This window comes from Neocloeon triangulifer, unplaced genomic scaffold (assembly GCF_031216515.1).
Source record: "Neocloeon triangulifer isolate White Clay Creek 2 clone unplaced genomic scaffold, ASM3121651v1 ptg000012l, whole genome shotgun sequence".
NCBI classification, from domain to species: Eukaryota; Metazoa; Arthropoda; class Insecta; order Ephemeroptera; family Baetidae; genus Neocloeon; species Neocloeon triangulifer.
In genome coordinates, this window is record NW_026775554.1 from 8,745,346 (window position 1) to 8,765,323 (window position 19,978).

General features: G+C 38.0%; 1 protein-coding gene across 8 annotated transcripts in view; it reads left to right on the forward strand.

The window, feature by feature from the left end:
• LOC132198045 (uncharacterized) overlaps positions 1 to 19,978 on the forward strand; it is a 101,282-nt gene that overhangs the window by 53,467 nt on the left and 27,837 nt on the right. For 7 of the 8 annotated variants that reach the window (XM_059621775.1, XM_059621774.1, XM_059621777.1 and 4 more), the window contains exons 12-25: positions 3,987 to 4,177; positions 4,665 to 4,903; positions 5,853 to 6,022; positions 7,111 to 7,219; positions 7,400 to 7,547; positions 8,207 to 8,456; positions 10,743 to 10,900; positions 12,197 to 12,278; positions 12,342 to 12,607; positions 13,322 to 13,522; positions 14,106 to 14,502; positions 15,032 to 15,402; positions 15,580 to 15,723; positions 15,794 to 15,856. In XM_059621775.1, coding sequence (XP_059477758.1) covers positions 3,987 to 4,177; positions 4,665 to 4,903; positions 5,853 to 6,022; positions 7,111 to 7,219; positions 7,400 to 7,547; positions 8,207 to 8,456; positions 10,743 to 10,900; positions 12,197 to 12,278; positions 12,342 to 12,607; positions 13,322 to 13,522; positions 14,106 to 14,502; positions 15,032 to 15,402; positions 15,580 to 15,723; positions 15,794 to 15,856 — 2,789 coding nt within the window. The remainder of the gene's footprint in view (positions 1 to 3,986; positions 4,178 to 4,664; positions 4,904 to 5,852; positions 6,023 to 7,110; positions 7,220 to 7,399; positions 7,548 to 8,206; positions 8,457 to 10,742; positions 10,901 to 12,196; positions 12,279 to 12,341; positions 12,608 to 13,321; positions 13,523 to 14,105; positions 14,503 to 15,031; positions 15,403 to 15,579; positions 15,724 to 15,793; positions 15,857 to 19,978) is intronic. The other variant, XM_059621780.1, reaches the window with a different exon arrangement.

The following is a 19,978-nucleotide window of genomic DNA, read 5'->3' on the forward strand; positions in this document are numbered from 1 at the left end:
TTAAAAACCACATTTTAACATAAAAATAAAAATCTTAAAACTAACAAATTCAAGTACCAACCTATTTCATGAGCAAACGCGCTGCTCGCTGACTAATACAAGAATGAGCTAGCTAAAGACAGATTGATTGGGGGAGGTGATCTTTATTGGGTGATTAGCGCGCGGCGCGGCCGACCACGGGGGCGCCGAATGACGTCGGGCACATTATGCGTTTTCGAGAAAAAGCTGTTTGCTTCCTCTCTCAAAAAGGACATCCACCTTTGATCGAATTGGTGGCTCGGTTGGCTTATTACATTATTACCGCATGCCATTGCCATTGCTTCCAGCACTTTTCTTTTTGATTGATTTTGTTCGAATTTAATAACCGTTGCATCTGACCATGCAAAAGAGTGGCCAAATTCAGTCGCGTGTTGAGCTATTTGAAAACCATTGCTGTCCGTCCCAATTGAAGCCGGATCAAAAGTTTTTGAAATTGCCCTTTTATGCTCGTCAAATCGGAAATAAACGTGTCTTTTTGTCTCCCCAATGTAAACTGAAGAGCAATCGGCGCATGGCACGCGGTATACACAATTACGCAGAGCAGGTTCACATTTGGGTTTTACATGCATTAAACATTTTCGCAGATTTGAAGAGTTTGAGAAAGCAACTCGCACTCTGGCAACTTCTTGGCTGATGGCCCTGATTTTCTCTGATTTTCCTTTAAAATAAGGAATGACCATTGTGGTTGAAAATTGTTGGGGGGCTTTGGGTGTTGGAGGATTTTTTGTTTTATTGTGTGCTTTGTTGATAAAATTTACGGGGTAACAATTTTGACGAAGAATTTTGTAAATGTTGGAAATTTCTTCTTTCAAAGAAATTTCCCCTGAGCAATAACTGTATGCTCTTTTAAACATTGAGAGAGCAACAGAGAACTTGGTTGAGAAAGAGTGATTTGATTCAAAGTGGAGGGTTGAGTTGGTGGAGGTGGGCTTGCGGTAAACTGAAATTGCAATTTTTTCACCATCTTTTTTTAAAAGTAGGTCAAGAAATGGGATTTGGTCATCCTTTTCAAACTCACAAGTTAATTGAATTGAGGGGTGGATTGAGTTGCAAGAATCTAAAAAATTTTCGATTGGGAAAACTCTTTTTCTGTAAATTATGAAATAATCATCTACGTATCGGACGAATAGACGGGGGGATTGTTTGAAAATTTCTAGGCATTTATTATCAAAGTTTTGCATGAAAATTTCAGACAGCACTGGGGACAGTGATGATCCCATAGCTAATCCTGATTTTTGTTTGTAGAATTTATCTTTAAATTGGAAGAAAGTTGAATTGATGCTAAATTCAATTAGTTCCAAAAGTGCGCTAATTGAGAGGGAGGTTCTGTCAATTAAAGTTGGGTCATTTTCAAGCTTTTGTCTTAAAATAATTAAAAGATCATTTGTTGGGATTGAGGTGAAAAGGCTTTTAACATCGAAGCTACAGAATTGATCAAATTTGGAAAGTTTGAAATTTTTAATTGTTGGGAGGATTTGCTCTGCATTCTTAATGCTAATTGTTGACTTATCAGTTAAGGGTTGCAGGACGTTGGCAAGGTAGCGAGCGAGCGGCTGGAAAGCGGACCCCACGGTGCTCACGATGGGCCTCAGCGGTGCACCCTCCTTGTGTACCTTCGGAAGGCCGTAGATGTGAGGCGTCTTGTAGGCGTTCTGCGAGGCGCCGGGATGGCTCGGGTCAGGTGTGATGGCCGCTTTCTCTTTTTGGTGGAGAGAGGTGCCTTGGAGGATGGCCTGCAGCTTCTTTTCGTACTCTCGCGTTGGATCTCCGGCCAGCTCCTCGTACTCGCCACCTGCGAGTAACTGCTCCATCTTCGAGTCGTAGTCGGCGGTGTCCAGCAGGACGACGACAAAGAGGTCAAGGTCGTCAAGGCCGACAAGGGCGGCGCCGTCGTCCTGCTGGACACCGCCGACTACGACTCGAAGATGGAGCAGTTACTCGCAGGTGGCGAGTACGAGGAGCTGGCCGGAGATCCAACGCGAGAGTACGAAAAGAAGCTGCAGGCCATCCTCCAAGGCACCTCTCTCCACCAAAAAGAGAAAGCGGCCATCACACCTGACCCGAGCCATCCCGGCGCCTCGCAGAACGCCTACAAGACGCCTCACATCTACGGCCTTCCGAAGGTACACAAGGAGGGTGCACCGCTGAGGCCCATCGTGAGCACCGTGGGGTCCGCTTTCCAGCCGCTCGCTCGCTACCTTGCCAACGTCCTGCAACCCTTAACTGATAAGTCAACAATTAGCATTAAGAATGCAGAGCAAATCCTCCCAACAATTAAAAATTTCAAACTTTCCAAATTTGATCAATTCTGTAGCTTCGATGTTAAAAGCCTTTTCACCTCAATCCCAACAAATGATCTTTTAATTATTTTAAGACAAAAGCTTGAAAATGACCCAACTTTAATTGACAGAACCTCCCTCTCAATTAGCGCACTTTTGGAACTAATTGAATTTAGCATCAATTCAACTTTCTTCCAATTTAAAGATAAATTCTACAAACAAAAATCAGGATTAGCTATGGGATCATCACTGTCCCCAGTGCTGTCTGAAATTTTCATGCAAAACTTTGATAATAAATGCCTAGAAATTTTCAAACAATCCCCCCGTCTATTCGTCCGATACGTAGATGATTATTTCATAATTTACAGAAAAAGAGTTTTCCCAATCGAAAATTTTTTAGATTCTTGCAACTCAATCCACCCCTCAATTCAATTAACTTGTGAGTTTGAAAAGGATGACCAAATCCCATTTCTTGACCTACTTTTAAAAAAAGATGGTGAAAAAATTGCAATTTCAGTTTACCGCAAGCCCACCTCCACCAACTCAACCCTCCACTTTGAATCAAATCACTCTTTCTCAACCAAGTTCTCTGTTGCTCTCTCAATGTTTAAAAGAGCATACAGTTATTGCTCAGGGGAAATTTCTTTGAAAGAAGAAATTTCCAACATTTACAAAATTCTTCGTCAAAATTGTTACCCCGTAAATTTTATCAACAAAGCACACAATAAAACAAAAAATCCTCCAACACCCAAAGCCCCCCAACAATTTTCAACCACAATGGTCATTCCTTATTTTAAAGGAAAATCAGAGAAAATCAGGGCCATCAGCCAAGAAGTTGCCAGAGTGCGAGTTGCTTTCTCAAACTCTTCAAATCTGCGAAAATGTTTAATGCATGTAAAACCCAAATGTGAACCTGCTCTGCGTAATTGTGTATACCGCGTGCCATGCGCCGATTGCTCTTCAGTTTACATTGGGGAGACAAAAAGACACGTTTATTTCCGATTTGACGAGCATAAAAGGGCAATTTCAAAAACTTTTGATCCGGCTTCAATTGGGACGGACAGCAATGGTTTTCAAATAGCTCAACACGCGACTGAATTTGGCCACTCTTTTGCATGGTCAGATGCAACGGTTATTAAATTCGAACAAAATCAATCAAAAAGAAAAGTGCTGGAAGCAATGGCAATGGCATGCGGTAATAATGTAATAAGCCAACCGAGCCACCAATTCGATCAAAGGTGGATGTCCTTTTTGAGAGAGGAAGCAAACAGCTTTTTCTCGAAAACGCATAATGTGCCCGACGTCATTCGGCGCCCCCGTGGTCGGCCGCGCCGCGCGCTAATCACCCAATAAAGATCACCTCCCCCAATCAATCTGTCTTTAGCTAGCTCATTCTTGTATTAGTCAGCGAGCAGCGCGTTTGCTCATGAAATAGGTTGGTACTTGAATTTGTTAGTTTTAAGATTTTTATTTTTATGTTAAAATGTGGTTTTTAAATTTTGCTGATTTTTTGTATTTTTTCTTGCTCATGAAATAGGGTCGCAGACCGTGACCGAAACTGGTAGAGCCGTTTGTTTTTGAATAAAAAACAATTTTTTGCAACGAAAAAAAAATTATGAACATTAATCCTCAGAATGTCAAGTTTGAAATAAAATTTGTGTTTTTTAGAGCGGCATTCTGCACTAGAGGCTGAGCGCAGCTTCCAAGTACTGCTACGCATGGCGGGCAATCCCGAGTGCCTTGGATATGTGTTACGAGGGCTTCTTGCTCACATCCCCCATTTGCTTCGCCTGCTGCAGAGTGTCAGTGACACTGCCCTTCACCGCGCCACTTCTGCCCTATTGCACAATGTACTCAAGGTTAGACAGCAACCGATATCTTCTTTATTGCTCTTGTCTTTATTTATTATAGACCCTCTTCCCCATTACAGCTACTCATCCAATTAGTCAGACGCAAATCAAGTATCACATTCAGAGATAAATTGATTGATTGAATGACCCTCAGATAGATTATTGTTATTTATAAGTTGAGAAGTATGAAATATTTGTAATTGCCTATTAATTATTTATAAGTTAAATCTGAAAATCCAAAAAGTATCAACTGATGTAGCAGTTGAGTTAAGCTTGGATTTGTCGGAGTTCTTTTTTTACCTTTGTTCAGAGCTCAGAATTATAATTTTCATTATTTAACCAAACTTAAAATTATTAATTTATCAATAACTCTAGAATAGAAATATATCTTACATTAATAATTAAATTTCATTTGAAATTCTCAGAGATTTGTTTGAGGATTTCGAAGCGGTCTTTGTGAGATAATTTTCGTGTTTAATCAAGTCGGTGTTTGCAGACGGCGGTGGAGACGTACGGCATCAAAGCAGCGAACGGAGATGCGGTTTCGCGGCGCGAGTTGAGCGGCTGCCTGTGTCTGGTGCTGCGGGTGTGCCTCAGTCTGATCCACGGGGTGCACGACCTGCAGTACACTGCCATGGTCACAATCAATAAGGTCATCGACGCGTGCGTCATCCACAGACTGTCCGACGTCAAAGTCCACACCTCGCAAGCCCTCAGACACCCCTGCACTTACTGGTAAATTGATTTGCAATTTGCTTCTAATATTATAGTTCCCACTGAAGTTGTGAAATGGTTTTCCTTTGAAATTTCTATATTTTGTTAGAAAACAACAATCAAGTATTTTTTCAAAATAAATTAAAATATATGGTAAAAAAATCTTATACAAGCCTATGGCTTTTGGTGCCATAATTTTACGTTTGGTGTCTACATTAAAATTGTAATTTTCTCTTATCTATTGATTACAGTAAAATTCAAATTCCTGGATTTCCCAGGATTAAAAGGCTTTTAATTGGAGGTATATTTCAGAGCTCTTTAAGAGAGACAAGTGGTTTTCCCACCATTTAAAACAATATACACGTAGGTTAAGTTGAACAGCTGTAACTTTAGAAGGGTTGCGTGTTACACTTAGTTACACCCGTCATTGAAAGGGGCGAGTGTATTCTAAATTTAGTCTTGTCAGATTCAGACGTCTAAATCAATCATTTTAAATACAAGGCACACTCTAGCAAAAATCAAAAATATTTAGTTACAAAACACAAAAATTGGTAAAAAAAAAATCACTTGCACTTATTCTGTTTACTTTAAATCACTTTTTCTAATGTTTCATTTATCAAAAATTAAAATATTTAAATTTTATGTGAAAAAGACAATGCACAATCTTTTACAGACGTTTCTCAACTTGGAAAAATATTTGCAAAAAATAATTAAGACGTTTTTACTTCAAATGACTTACCTTAGGAATTTTTCAACATACAATTAAATGCAAAAATTGCATTCATCACAGCACAATTTAAATAAATTTTAGTGATATAATAACCCATTTAAAATTTACAGCTGTTTTAACTCAAAACAAATTTATATCCCAAAATTGGTGCAATTTTTCTCCTGCACCAATTTTCACACGAGAGCCGATTTTCCGATCCCATAAAGTTGAATTTTCACACAAAAGTAATTTTGTTCGTAGCGACCATCAAGAAACTGAAGGTCTTCCGCGGAGCAAGCAGCGTTTAACAGCGGAAAATCGTCCAACGCCGGCCGCGAAACGGCTCGGCTCGGTTTGGCGACAAACGACCACTGAAGTGCCTGACGCTGCTCGCAAGCCAGAGGAGTTAGCCAAGGAAGAGAGCGTGTTAGGTGAGATGGCCCTTATTAAAATGCTAATGTGTAATGGAGCTCCCGTTTCCAATGGGGGTGTTAATCGGTGGCGACGCAGTAAATTGCGGTTTGAAAGTTGAAGGCGTGCCAGCATGCATGATTTGTCGTTTTATGCAACCCGAGAGCGCAGATGTGTCCTGCGGCGTGCATAACTTTCCAACTTTGACTCCCGACTGCTGTTGTTCCTCCTCTCCTCCGAGCAGCACTGAGATTAGAATTTCATTTGGCAGCAGATTTAAATTGTAAATGTTTGCGCGCAAACTGCGACATCTTCATGAAGTGACTGCAGCGTCTCTTAAGAGCATATGTTTGCAAACAAAATTTTTATATCTAACCCTTTCTTACATCGATCCATAATGCAAAACCTCCTTAATCACCAATTCAATCAAATCTTAATTAAAAATTTTAAATTTTTCAAAAGCCAAGAGTCAGACAAGAGATATTTTCAAATTATATATTTTTTTTTAAATTCCCTTTAGATATTGATGTGGGGGTTTTTTTGATAAAATTCTTTACATTTTTGCAGAGTACTAAATGTTTTTTAGGATTAATTCTCACTATATCTAGTTTTAAAAACATAAGTTTCTAGAAAATTTGTGAGAGCTGGGAATAAAATTCAATCCGCTCCCTTTTTTGAAAAAAACTCATTCAAACTCATTTAATAACGAAATATGGAGTTTCAAGGTTAAATAAATGTAATTATATAGCATAATATGATAATTCAGTTTGAGATAAATTTTCTTATATTTTTAGTTTTAAATATGGCAAACAATTATTGGACACAGAGCTAAAAAAGATTTTGTGTTTAGGCTTCAACAAAATTAATGGTGATTGAATTTGAAAATCGGCTTTTACTCCATGGATTATTGTGCAAAACAATAAACGACTCAGATAAATCCATTGAGGAAAAGCCGAATTTCAATTCAAACTCCATGTACCAAACCTAAACCGTGAAATTCTTTTGTGGAATTAAAAAAGTTATTTATTATTATTATGAAAAATTATTTTTTGCGTCACGTTCCTTATTTTCTGTTTTTTTTTATTAAAAATATTTTTTTTGTCTGCAGATGTTTTGTCTAGTGTCCACGCGCTGTCCGTGCTCAACATTTTGCACAACGCGTTGACTTTGTACAAGAGGGTCGTGGGCAGCAAGCAGCAGTGCACACCTAGCCAGAGGTGAGCAGGTGAGACGTTACACTCACAGGGCTGGGCACACTGACGCACCACCACACACACTCACACACATCTCTCGTTATCAATTCACACACGCCTTACACACCACACACGAAATTTCCATCTTCATACAAAAAGAAAAAAATGAAGTTTGCTGCCAGATATTACATTTCGTTTTTGCAGATGGAGGCATTGCAGTTACCACTGTCTGCAGTTGCTGGCGGCCAGGGCGTTGCTGTTTATGAGCAAAAGTTCCTCCGTGCAAGACCAACTCGTCCAGGATCCGCAACTCCGGATACTCATTGCTGCTTTGGATTCCACGCATGATCCAGTACGTCCTGTTTAAATGTGTTTAGTTTAAAAAATATTTAAAGCAAAATTTATTTTCATTCAAATAGATATATCTGATTTTGTATTAGAAAATGCTTTTTAAATCACAGAGTTGGTTGATATTTTTAATGCTTTTTGAAATCTATAGAAGAATCTTTAAATTATTATTATTATTTAAATAATATAAGAAACTTAATTCCCTAATTAATTATTTCTTTTTTTCTTCAGAAAGTGTAAACTTCCAGAAGATTAAAATTCTATATTTGAAATCTAATTTAATCTCTTTGCGAAAGGTTCCAATGCTATATTTTTAAGAAAATTAATTCTGGAAAATAATTTGCTTTTGAGGGTTTTCATCCAAATATTGCTTCCGCTCGATAAGCCTTTTTTGCAAAATTAAATTTCTAAAACCATTTGAATTTTTAAGCAAAGAACTATTGAAATTGGGATTTTTGTTCCCCCTTTATAAAATTTTGCTGAAAGTTTTAAGTTGCCAATGCAATCAAGCTTGGATCCAATCCACATGAAAATTCCTCCCTCAGTAAAAAGCCAAGTGTTGTTTTGGTGGAATTTCAAGGAATTAGCAGAGGAATGTTTGTTGTTGTACCTCTCAACCGCAGGTCAATCCATTTACAATCGACCACAAATGACTGTTCACAGCAATTGCTGGTGCTGGTGCTGCAAATTGTGGCGATCCTGGCGCTGGAGCCAAAAAACCACAAGCCGCTGTGCGACATGGGTCTTCCTGACGCGCTCAGCCAACTGCTACTGCCCTCGGACGAGTGGTACTACACCAACCACAGCACCAAGTACGCGCGCTACGTCAAGCACCACGCAGCCAGGACACTCGTCTACCTCGGCCTCCAGCACCGCGTCAACCTGCGCATCAGCGTCTACGACATTCTCCAAGGTACAGCCACAGTTAATTAATACAATAATTTCTAACTATCTAATAAATAGGTCAAGAGGGTGTAGTTCAAATAATAAAAATAGGATGATTTTTTAGTTAATTTTTATGTCCTAAGTCCCCGCAATTTTATTTTGGATGATTTTATATTCAGAAATGAAAATTTATTTAGGAAAATGTCAAATCAGAATAATTCAAAGTACCCGTTAAAGATATAGGGTGAGTCCCATTATAAGAGAAAAGATAATTGCGCAATTTATGACGATTATTCGCCCAATGATACTTGAGAAACTATTTTCAACTGTACTGCATTTACATTGAATTAAATTTGTATTAAAACCGGATTTAAAATGCACTTTTCGTGCTTTTAACAATTTTAAATTTCAATAAGTTATTATAATATACTATAAAAGTTTAATTTATTTCCTAAAAACTAGGACCGGCGATAATTAAAAGCGAAGCAAGAATCTCAGCTTGCGTTTCGTAAAATTAAGTCTTATGGCTGCACTTTATTTTAAATTTAAAGCATTTTTTTAGCTATATAAAAAATCACCTTGCAGTGCCTCAAATAAAGTCTGAAGGCTGCTCTTTCATTTATTTTAAAACTTTTTTTCTAGATATTAATGCACTACGATCAAAATTTGGCTTCTTTCTCAGTTTTAAAAAAGATATCGGGATCTACGCTTCATAAGAAAAAAGCAATTTGATTATAAAGCTTATTTTCTAGATATTAAAGCAGTTCGCGCAATGCTTTGGCTGTTTTCTCAATTTAAAAAATTCAAGGTACTGCGGAAAATAAGTGCGAAGCAAAAAAAACTCAGCAATTGTGCCGTAAAATTAAGTGTTGAACCAGCTTTTTTATTTGAATTTAAAGCTTCTTTTCTAGATATTATCTTAATTAATTAATCTTGTTTTGATTATTTTTATAATTTTTTCTTTCTTTGTTTTGTTTTCAAAATAAAAAAGCAAATTGTTGATTTATTAAAATTTTCAAACCTTTAATTAGCCTAGCACATCTGAAATAATTAATTATTTAAAGAAAATAATAAGGAAATTTGAAAAAAAATTATAATTTAAAATAAATACAATGAGTCCATTCCTTATTACTTAAAATAAAGTGTCTGTTTGTTATTTTAATTATTTTCATGTATTTCATCAAGTCAAGAATACGCTTATATTTTGACTTAATTAAATACAAATTTACTTCAATGAAAATTCACTACAGTCCAGAATCGTTTCTGAAGAATCATTGCGCGAGAATCTTTGCGCTTGGACTGCTGAGAGAATCATTTCTCTGATATTGGGACCCACTTTTAATGTTAAAATGTTAAATTTGAAATAATTAGACTAGATGTAATATTCATTTTAGAGCAACAACAAAAATATTCAGGCATTGAGGCCATTGAGCATAAAAATACCACACACCAAGCAAGTAAATGTTGCTCTTACAATTAGAATAGATCAGAGACATTAAAATTACTTTGGAAAAATTTCATCATGAAACAAATTATCATGTTACTTATTTTATCTTCTATTTATTTCGATGGAACTCATATTTTTACGGGACCATCTTTTAATGTGATTTCATGAAAAATCACAGCAGAAATTTTTCTGCTGTAATATCAAGAATTTTGATTTTGTTAACTGATGTGAACGTGTGGGCGAGAGAGTTTGTTTGCGTTTGCAAATGAGCCGCTATTTGGGTTGTTAGGCATATTTTGCATACATGGGCTTTTTGCGCTGCTAGCTCTGGAATAGCTCAATTTATCTCTCCCGACTCTGTTTGCACACGTGGATTCCTTTATGGACCTTTATTAGCCCACATCAGGCCGCGCACCGCATAACATGTTTGTTTTCCGCAAAGATCTCTTCACTTGCTATGTGTGTTTGCCGTTTAATCAACATTATTAACATTTATAGGGTTTGTAATGCGATTAAAAGCGATTGTATTTCATTAATGCAGTAAATCAAATTGTTGAAGCAATAATATTATTAGACTATACAAGAATTACAAATTATGATCGTAGGATAACATCATTGACAAACTAGGAAATTCGTGATACAGATATTGAAAAAAAATTAAACACGAAAAAAGCAATGAATACGCATTAATCAAAAAACCAAAAATTTTCCCAATTAATTGCCAACATTTAATATTGGTTTAAATTATACAGCTTTGGCTTGGATTTTAGGAAATTCTTGGAGAAAAAATGGTGTAGAGCATAATATGCTATGATATTATCATAATTGAATAAATTTTATTTAATTTTATTGATTCATTGATTGCAGAAGAAGCACCACCACCGACACCTTTGCTGGAAAGCGTGGAGGACAATTACATTGCACAAACGTCTTCGTCGCCTTCACTGGTAACCTGCGCAGAGTCGGGAGCCGTGCTGGGCTTATCAGTGGAGGGAGCTGTGATGTTCGTCTTAAGGGCCTTAGAGGTAAAATAAAAAAAAATATATATATATAGTTTTCAACTCTCGGATCGATTGAAAAATCGACGAGTTTAAAGTTGCACCCAGAAAAACAACAGACAATTTTGTAACTTTTTATGCAGCGCGCGCGCCACTGCAAAAAGCAGTTTTTCTATTAACGGTTTACCTTTTACCAAAGTTAAATCCAGCGGAAAAAGGCACTCCATTGGTTCGAAACATCGTTTGAACTCGTTGGAAATTGCAGCATAGCAGTTCTAAATTTACACCGCGCGCTCTCTCACAAAATACAAAGCCACAACAAACACATAAGAGTCCCTTCCTCACTCCGCTCACACCCGCCGCGTGCTGCGAGGGGTGATATATACTCGCAGCGGCGTTTTGTGATGGAAATTTCAGCTAAACAAACACGTGGATGAACGCCCGCCCGCCCGCCCGCCCGACCGACCGATCATTGTGAAATGGAGCGTGCATCGACCAAGTCCAACGCACGCCCACCCTCTCCTGAGCCATTTGCAAACCCTTTCAACTCTCATTATTAAAAAAAAATATTGCGAAATAAAAGGAGGAAGTCAAAAGTGAAATAAAATATATGGCGGAGATGGAAAATTAAATTTTTTATGCAACCCGATCAACACAGAAATTTGGTTATTTTTAATAAAAGTTACTTTTAATTCTGATGCAGCCCTGGTGCTTGTGAAGGAAAGTTAACGATGAAAAAAAATACATGAACACCAATTTCTTTTAAAGAATAAATTGTACTGTTTAACAACAAAGAAATTTTGTTTGAATTGTCGTAAGCCAATCAGAAGCGGTACCATTTTTATAGAACCTTTTAATCTGATTGACCCTAAAACTATTAAAAAAATGTTGCATTATGGTGCACACATTGCAGTTCAGCAAAATAAATAATAAATTGTAGAAATTTTTATTCATAATATTAAATAAATAAAAAATTAATTTGTTTACAATCATTCAAAATATAAATTTTTGTATTTTCTGTGAATATGAATATTATTATAATTGTTGTTTATTTGTCCAAATTTTACTGATTTTTACATTTCATTGCTTACATTCAATTGTTGAAAACAATTGAATTGAAAATTTCAAAATTTTCCCCATACAAATATTAGTGCGTGAATATTCTAAATAAATCTGTGTGTGTGTGTCGAAATTTCTTTCTACCCCTATTTTCAATATTCATAGTAAATTATATATGCAAACTGAAATACCACATAAAAAAGTTAATTAAAAAGTTTAATTATATTTCCTGCAATAAAACCTATGATTTGATTTGTTTTGCAGGGATCAGTGTCTGCTGATTTGGCAACTTTGGAATGGATATTGAGCGGAAGTTCCTATGAATCCAGCGGGATCAACAGACCACGTCAGTCAATCAAAACTTCGCCGCCGCCGATTAATGCATTAATTTCAATGTTTTCATTTGCAGAAACCGCAAACCGTCCCAAAATCTGTGACCCCAGTTCGACCGAGTTCGTTCAAACATTCCTGTCTTGTTTCTCGTGCGTGTTGAACCCTCTGGTGTTGGTGCGGCTGCTGCTGCACCGCCTCCTCACCACCGCCACCCACCTGCAGCGGTGGAAAAGTTGTGCCTCCAGGTCCAGCTTCGCTTCGGCGCCGGACCCACCTAAGAGCCCGAGGAGCAGAGCTTCCTCCACCGACACCGAACCCAGCACCCTTCGCAAGAGGAGAAAGGTCAGTGAACTCTTCTTATTTTAAATATGTGTTAATTGTGTGCAGAATTGGTGTGTATTTTATTGACACGCTATAGGGGTTCAAAGTGGACATCAACTAATTGGAAATTTATTATTTAAATTAAAGAACTAAGTTGTGAGTTGTGAGCCATTCATATTCAGAGTTTTATATTATTGGTTTATGCATGGCTTAAGCTTGGGTCAATTTAAATATATCTCGTCGTAACATTTTTTTGTTATATAACAACAAAAACAACAAGATAAGAGAAAATTAAAAATTTACTCAGTGAAATCATTATTTATTCTTCTCAGTCGATATAAATTAATTTAAATTTTTTCTACACTAAAAATACAGGCTGACCTGAATTCCTTAAGTAAAAATAAAAAAAAATATGTTCTTTGTGATTGAATCTTTTCACCCGTTTATTTTTTCATTTTAAAAAGGAAATTCTTTTATAAAAGTCCCATATTTGAGACAAAAATAATCTCTCTTTCTAAATAGGCTGCTTTTGCTGCAAATATTACATTTTACTTATTATATTTTTAATGGAAATAGCAACCGGTTTATTTCATTTTAGAAGAGTTGAAGTCCACTTAATTTTTAAACTTTCCATTTTTGGAAAAACCTACTTTTATATATTCAGTAGAGACCCTATTGATTCCACATTTATAACGAATTGTGTGTTCACTTTTGCGTTGTTTTCGCCACGTAAAGGTCAACTTGACCCTCGACTGCATTGTAAGCGGGGATGGGGAGGAGGAGCAGGCGACTTGTCCGACGTCTTTGCACGTCGTCAAGCGACCCCTGCAGAGGCAGGAAAAGGCCCTGGCGGCCAGGGACAGTTTTGGCAGCGCCACCGCACTTGAGCCCGCCATCGCCAGCACTACTCTGTTCGCATTTTCGCACATGTTCCAGGTACATCTTTTTCACCCCAATAGTCACATTTGTTTTGTATATCGTGTGGTTTTTTTAATGCACGCCGCACACAGAAACCCACTTTAAATACACAAAATTTGCAAAAAAAAATCGGATAAAATAAATTAAATTTAAATATTATTTGGTAATTACTTTCTGAAAAGCAATATCTTGATTTGTTAAAGATATTATAACACATAAAATTCAGGAATAAAATTTCAAAAGCTATATCTAGTCTATTTAACACTGTGTAACACTGATGCTTTTCCTGATTATGAAAATCAGCAACATTTTTGTTGATAAAATCGCGACACAAATATTCATCTTAAAACTGGGCCTCAAAATTATCAGGAGTTTTGACCGAATTTTGTGAAATCACACTAAATTCCATAGAGACGATTCGAAAGGGTTAGAGGTTCAATTTTTTTCATCGCTATAATGATTGTTTGTAACTTTCCCAGACACAAATGTGTTTAATAGACTTAGAATAGAAATGTGTCAAATAAAAACCAAAGTTTCATTTACTTGTCATGTATTGCTTTCAAATTAAGACCAATAATCTTTTCCATTTTCACATTTGCAGTCGGCAAACTCAAGGGAGAGCCTGACGGATTTTGGGAGCGCCGTGGCCGCGGCGGCGGCGGCCACCGTGACGGCCATCACGGCGGCCAGCGCGTCGAGCAGCAAGTCGAACACGCCGAACGGGTCGCCGACGCTGATCGCGGGCGGCAAAAGGTCGTTCCGCTTCTCTTCAATGAAAAAGCGGCGGTCCAAGTCGCACGCCAACATTGCGCCGCCGCCCGCCAAACTGCTGCTGCAGCAACAACAGAGCAGGGAGCGTTCAAAGGAGCACGCCAAACACCGCTGCGAGAACCCCGAGCAGGAGATTTTAGCATTTCAAAGACAACTGCAAAATCTGCCCGACTTTGATTCGCCTGAGCACCCGGGACCACACGATTTAGCAGATATTTTAGCCTCAGGTGACGCGACCCATTCAAAAGCTTTGATAAAGAGTGCCCTACGTTTCATGAAAGTAGCGCAAATTTTCGTTTGATGAAAGAGATAGCAAGACAAGCAAAAAGCCTTTTTCACGCGGAAACACAAAGAGAGACTTTGATCCTTGATCCTCATAAATTTCCGTTTCAAATAACTTTTCATCGTGCATAAACTCTACTTCAAATGATGGTTTTATTTGAGTGGTTTTGAAATAAATCAGAATTTTGCTCTTGCTCGTCATTAAAAGTAATCCACCTATAATAAATCATTATTTTCACATAGCTCATTTTTAATTATAATTTCTGTCACTTACATTGGTATATGACATTGTTAAATACATAAAAAGCAATGAACTAGAGCAAACACTTAAAAAATTAAAATGAATGAAGCCACACTATATTTTTGGAAAGCTAGGATTTATGAGCTTTCTGAAGCATTTTCCTCATTGTAAAGAAACTGAAAATTTAAATAAGAAAAATTTACGAAGTTCTCTCTATTTAAATGTTTTTGTAGGCGGCAGTTGGGCAGCTCGTCCTTTTTTACGGCCTAGGTCTCGCTCCGTGCCCCGCGTGACTCCAGAGGGAGCAAGATTCCTGACCCTACCAGAGATGCCCTGGGGTGGGGGTGGGGGCATCACGCACACCGGGGGCTCCCTGCGGCTGCCCAGAGGCCGGTCGGCAGGGGCCCTCGGTCTGGACAGAACCCCCAGTCCGGCGACCACCCCTGTGGAGGAGCGGGCGGGGTCGCAACCCCCGATGGGCACCGCCAGCAGGAGGAGCAGTTTGACCCCGTCTGACAGATCGGGCGGTCGTCGCAGGGACAGTCCAGCGTGCATGCTGCTCGAAGTGCCACCCTGGCACAAGGCCATTCTCAGTTTTATTGAGGTGTGTCCAAGTTATTTAATTACAATTTTTATTTTGGCCAACGATAAAACATTTAATATCTGAATTATTATTATTTAATTTTGGCTTAAAATGATTTTTTTTCACATATCTTTAGAATCTTCTAGAAAAGTTGTATCCAAAAATTGAATAAAAAAATTCCGTTCGCGCCCCTTTAAGGAGTGGCTGCGTGTGTCTAGGGTGGACCTGGCGTGCCACCCTCCTCTGTGCAAAGAACTGCGCGACTTCCTCGTCAAAGTGTCTGCCTGCGGAATTCCGTACCAGCAGTGGAGTTGCGAACTGCGGCAAGAATTTCCATCCTTGGTTAGTGCAGAAGTTTGTTTGCCGCAAAAAGAGGCACTCATTCAAATCCTCTCTTATTTTTGCTTCCCAGACGAGAGACCCAGAGCAAGAGGCGAAAGACGACCAAGAGGAGACCGACAGCGAGTACATCGCAGTGAGTGACACGCTCTTTTATTACGCTCCCCTTTGCAGTAGTTTTCATAATTTTATTCTGAGCGTTTTTTGTGCTGGCAAGAATCTCTCTCGTGAATGAGTAATTAAATGTCAGGGCATCGCGCACAAGCGCCCTCTTGTGGTCCAAAAGAGGCGCTTTTTGCACCACGCGTCGCCAAACACAGAGACCCACTGTTGACGCGTATATAATTATACCAAGGAATGTCAGTTGTACACCAAGTCGACTTTTATATAAATACAAAAGTGCTGGCACGCTCACTTTTCATATAATGCTCGTTTGTCTAAAAAAATTAAAAATTTATGGTGATTTTGAAATCGTCGCATTTTTCCATATTTAATAGGTTCGTTTTTTCTGAATTCAAGCTTATATTACAAAGAAACTAAATTTTATCATTAATTTTAAAAATCTTCTTTTTTTAATCCTTGCCAGTTTAATGAGTTTTAATCCTACTTACTATAAACAGTTAATACTTAATTTACAAATTAAGTAGTGTAAATAATAAAGGAAGGAAATATACATCATCTTAATGAAAAAGGAACAACAATTTGGGTACACAAAATTGTGTGGATTTAAAACAAAAAAAAACTCTTGCGTTAACAAACAAAAGATTTTTAAAACAAAAGGTTAATCTGTTTCGAACGGAGCGCAAACTAAACCCCGCTCTTAGATTCTCACACCACTTAGCGCACAAAAAAAAAAAAACGCCGACAGTTATTGCAGCAGCATCCGAATGTAAATGCGACTTGCGCAGCATAAAAATCAATAGTAATTACGCCACAAAAATTTCAGCGCATCCGAAAGTCCGCATCGTGTTTGCGAGGGCGAAAATTAAATATCAAGCTAAAAAGGCGTAGGCGATGACGAAACAACGTGAAAATTAAGCTACGCAATTTCGCAGGAGAGAGTACAGAGGAAATGTTTGGGTTTGTGTTGGCGTGATAAAGTAAATATGTAAATTTTGCAAATATTCTGAAGGAACTTTGACCTATTCTTGTATTTATGTGTAATTAATTTTGTTCTCCAACTTCTGAATTTAATGCATTGCTATTAATTTAAATCATTATAAATAGCAAAAATGTTATAGTTTTTGAAAGATATAATTTATTATAGAATTTTAATTTGATTTATATTACAGGAAGCCTTCAATTTCAAAGTTATTTTATTCGCTTTTAATTCATATAGAAATGTAATATTTCCCTGATTTTTAATGGTAAGATTTGATCTTGCAGAGTACATCTGACAAATCCGAGAACTATTCATTATTCAAAATTCAACATAAAAAGGTTTCTTTCTAAATCAAAGAAGAGCATTGAAATCATTTTAGAAGTCTGCTTATAGGTGCGGAGTAAAAATAACTTAAATTCAATTTGATTCAAGCAAAAAAAATCCAATTTATTCCAGAAGTAATTTTATTTTTTAAATATTTTATTATATTTCTTTATTTACTTTTAAAGCTGCAAATGTGACTTTTAAAATTGTTTGCTAATTTTTGGAAGCCAAAATTAACTTTTAATATCACAATCTCTTGTTTATGATATGAGCATATAAAATAAACAATCGTGTTGATTTTCAAACTAAAAAAATAATAACAATGCAATCGGCTTTTTTTCTTCAAATTGGTCTTTAAAATTTATTTTCCCAGCGGTCCCTAATTTTTTTTCTCTTTAACCAATAATTATGTTTTCAAATACCTTGCAAATGATCAATTTTTACAAAATCTGTAAATGCAATAAAAATAAATTAGAATAAATTTTAACTTTTTCCAGATTCAAAATCAAATAACAAACTGTCACAAAAATACTGTTCTTCAGCATGAGTATTTTGCGAGCATATTATTGCGAGATGTGCTGCGCAGAGATGTAATAAGAAAGAAAGAGGGCGCCTCGCGGCTCCTGCTCTGCCGAGAGCCGAGGAGGAGGCGCGCTGGCGTTGCGACGGGCGGGGGACTCAAGGAAAGCGAGTTTCTTTCTACGAGTGGTGGGTCGGGCGGGCGGGCGTTCAGTCAGCGTAGTGTATCATGAGCAGCAGGTGCGATGGTCGGCGAGATGGACAGCAAGCAGAAAGTCGCGTGGCCGGTGGTTAAGGACAAGTTCGCCACGCTGGGCTCGGTGTACGAACTCAAGTGCCAGCGCAAGAAGCAGCGCGCGAACAGCGCCGCCCTCGGCGCCACCACCAATCGCCTCATCAAGAGCGCCCTCACCTTCTGGTCGGTGGAGAACCTGCTGCTGCGGCCCCCGACCGCCGCCCCCAGCATCACGGCCTGCGTCAACGAGGTGACCAAGTGCGCCCTGCACATCCTCTACCGCTCGCCGTCGGGGCCGCCCCCGCCCCCGCCGCCCCCGAAGCAAAGCGGCCGCCCCCGCAAGAGCAAGAAACCGGTCCTCCGGCTCATCACCGAGGAGGACGGCGAACTTGAGCAGGTCAAGGTCAGCCGGCTCAGCTGGACGCAGCCGAGCAGGTCCGCCTCCGGCAGTGCCGCCCCCGACCAAGGCAAAAAGAGGTTTTCGGTGCCGGCGCCTCGAATTCTCTACTGCCAGAAAACGCGCCTCCAGAGTTTCAACCACATCGTTGAACAAGTTTGCCAGCGACCAAAAAATGCAGTGAGTTTTTTTCCATAAAAGAATATCTCTGCTCTTGCATGAAAATAAATAGTGATGCAAAGTGATCGATATTTTATGAATGTATTTACGTGAATCCATATTTTGGCAATTTTCCCAGCTGAGAGTTGATGACACATTGTAACTCTTCTCCGAAGGGCTTGGAATGAAATTTGCAAACTTTTTATAATTCATTCTCAATGTATTGCATCAAGTAAAGAAAGAGAATGATCAACCGCGAGCTAGTATTCAATTAAGTTATAAGAAGAAATGCTTGGAGAAATTAACTGTGCAAATAATCTTAAATTTTTTTATTTTGAAAAATGGCAAGTTAAGGCGGCTGGGCTCTGATTATGTAAGACAAAAAAATCATTATATTATTCTTTTTTGTTTTAATTAATATCATGTTAAATCCTGAAGAAGGAAACTCTATATTTAGTTTGCAAAAAATATGCTTAAAATATGTAGTCAAATTTTATAAAATCATTAAGTTTTCTTCGGGTAATTTAGAAATGCATATTGTGGTAACCATCTGACGTATTTCTACTTTTTAAAGACAAATGCCTGACTAAATAATTTTTTTAAGTAATATATTTCTGATTTAAATTGGAGCCCACTATAATTGTTAGTTTTGTCAGTAAATTCCTCAACACACTTTCAAGTGTAGTGTCCATTGGACTTTGTTTATTTTAAGTGAAAATCTCTCAAGCCACACATCCCGATTGAAACAAGCCAACCCACCATTCCTCTGCAGATAGATTTCAATTCTGCTTATGCTCTCTTTTGAGAAAAGAAGTTTCTAACTTGAGAATTCACGGAATTCCAACTCGAAACTGTCAGCTCGGATCCTTCGCAGAATTTTAAAAAGACAAACAGGAAAGATGGGAGGACAGTGCGTACTTTACTCGCTAGTTTGGCGCCACCGATTTTAAGTAGCGTCTGATTCATCTCTTTGCTTGCCAAAAACAACCGCCCTTTTCATTAATCAGCTCGATGTGCAAAGTCATCTCTGCTTAATTTGCTCTTCAGAAGTTTTCGCGCCAGTAAATTAATCGACTTGTTGCAATTAAAAATAAGAGTTGAGATGAATAATTTTTCGGGCTAATGCAGCGCTCTTGTCACTATTGAGAGTGGAACATTTTAATGTGCTTATGGGGCAAATATACCGTGTGTGTTATTGCGAGTGACCATGAATCGCAGCACAAATTCAGTGCACAGCACACACACACACGGTTACAGCGCGCCATGAAATAAAGTGCGGCATCAGGGCCGTCTCTCATGCGGGCCACTAACATTCAACTAATTCATTTGCATATTTGCAATTTATGGGGCCTTCAAGTCGACTATTTAAATCAATACTTTCAAAATTATCTAATGTTTGCCTGATTTGAAACTGAACTTTTTATTTATTTTTAAAAGCAAGCATTTTAGTAAAATTTGGCTATTTTGTTACAATTTGAGCTTATAGACAAATCAACGCTCAATCTCTACCTAAATACAATCT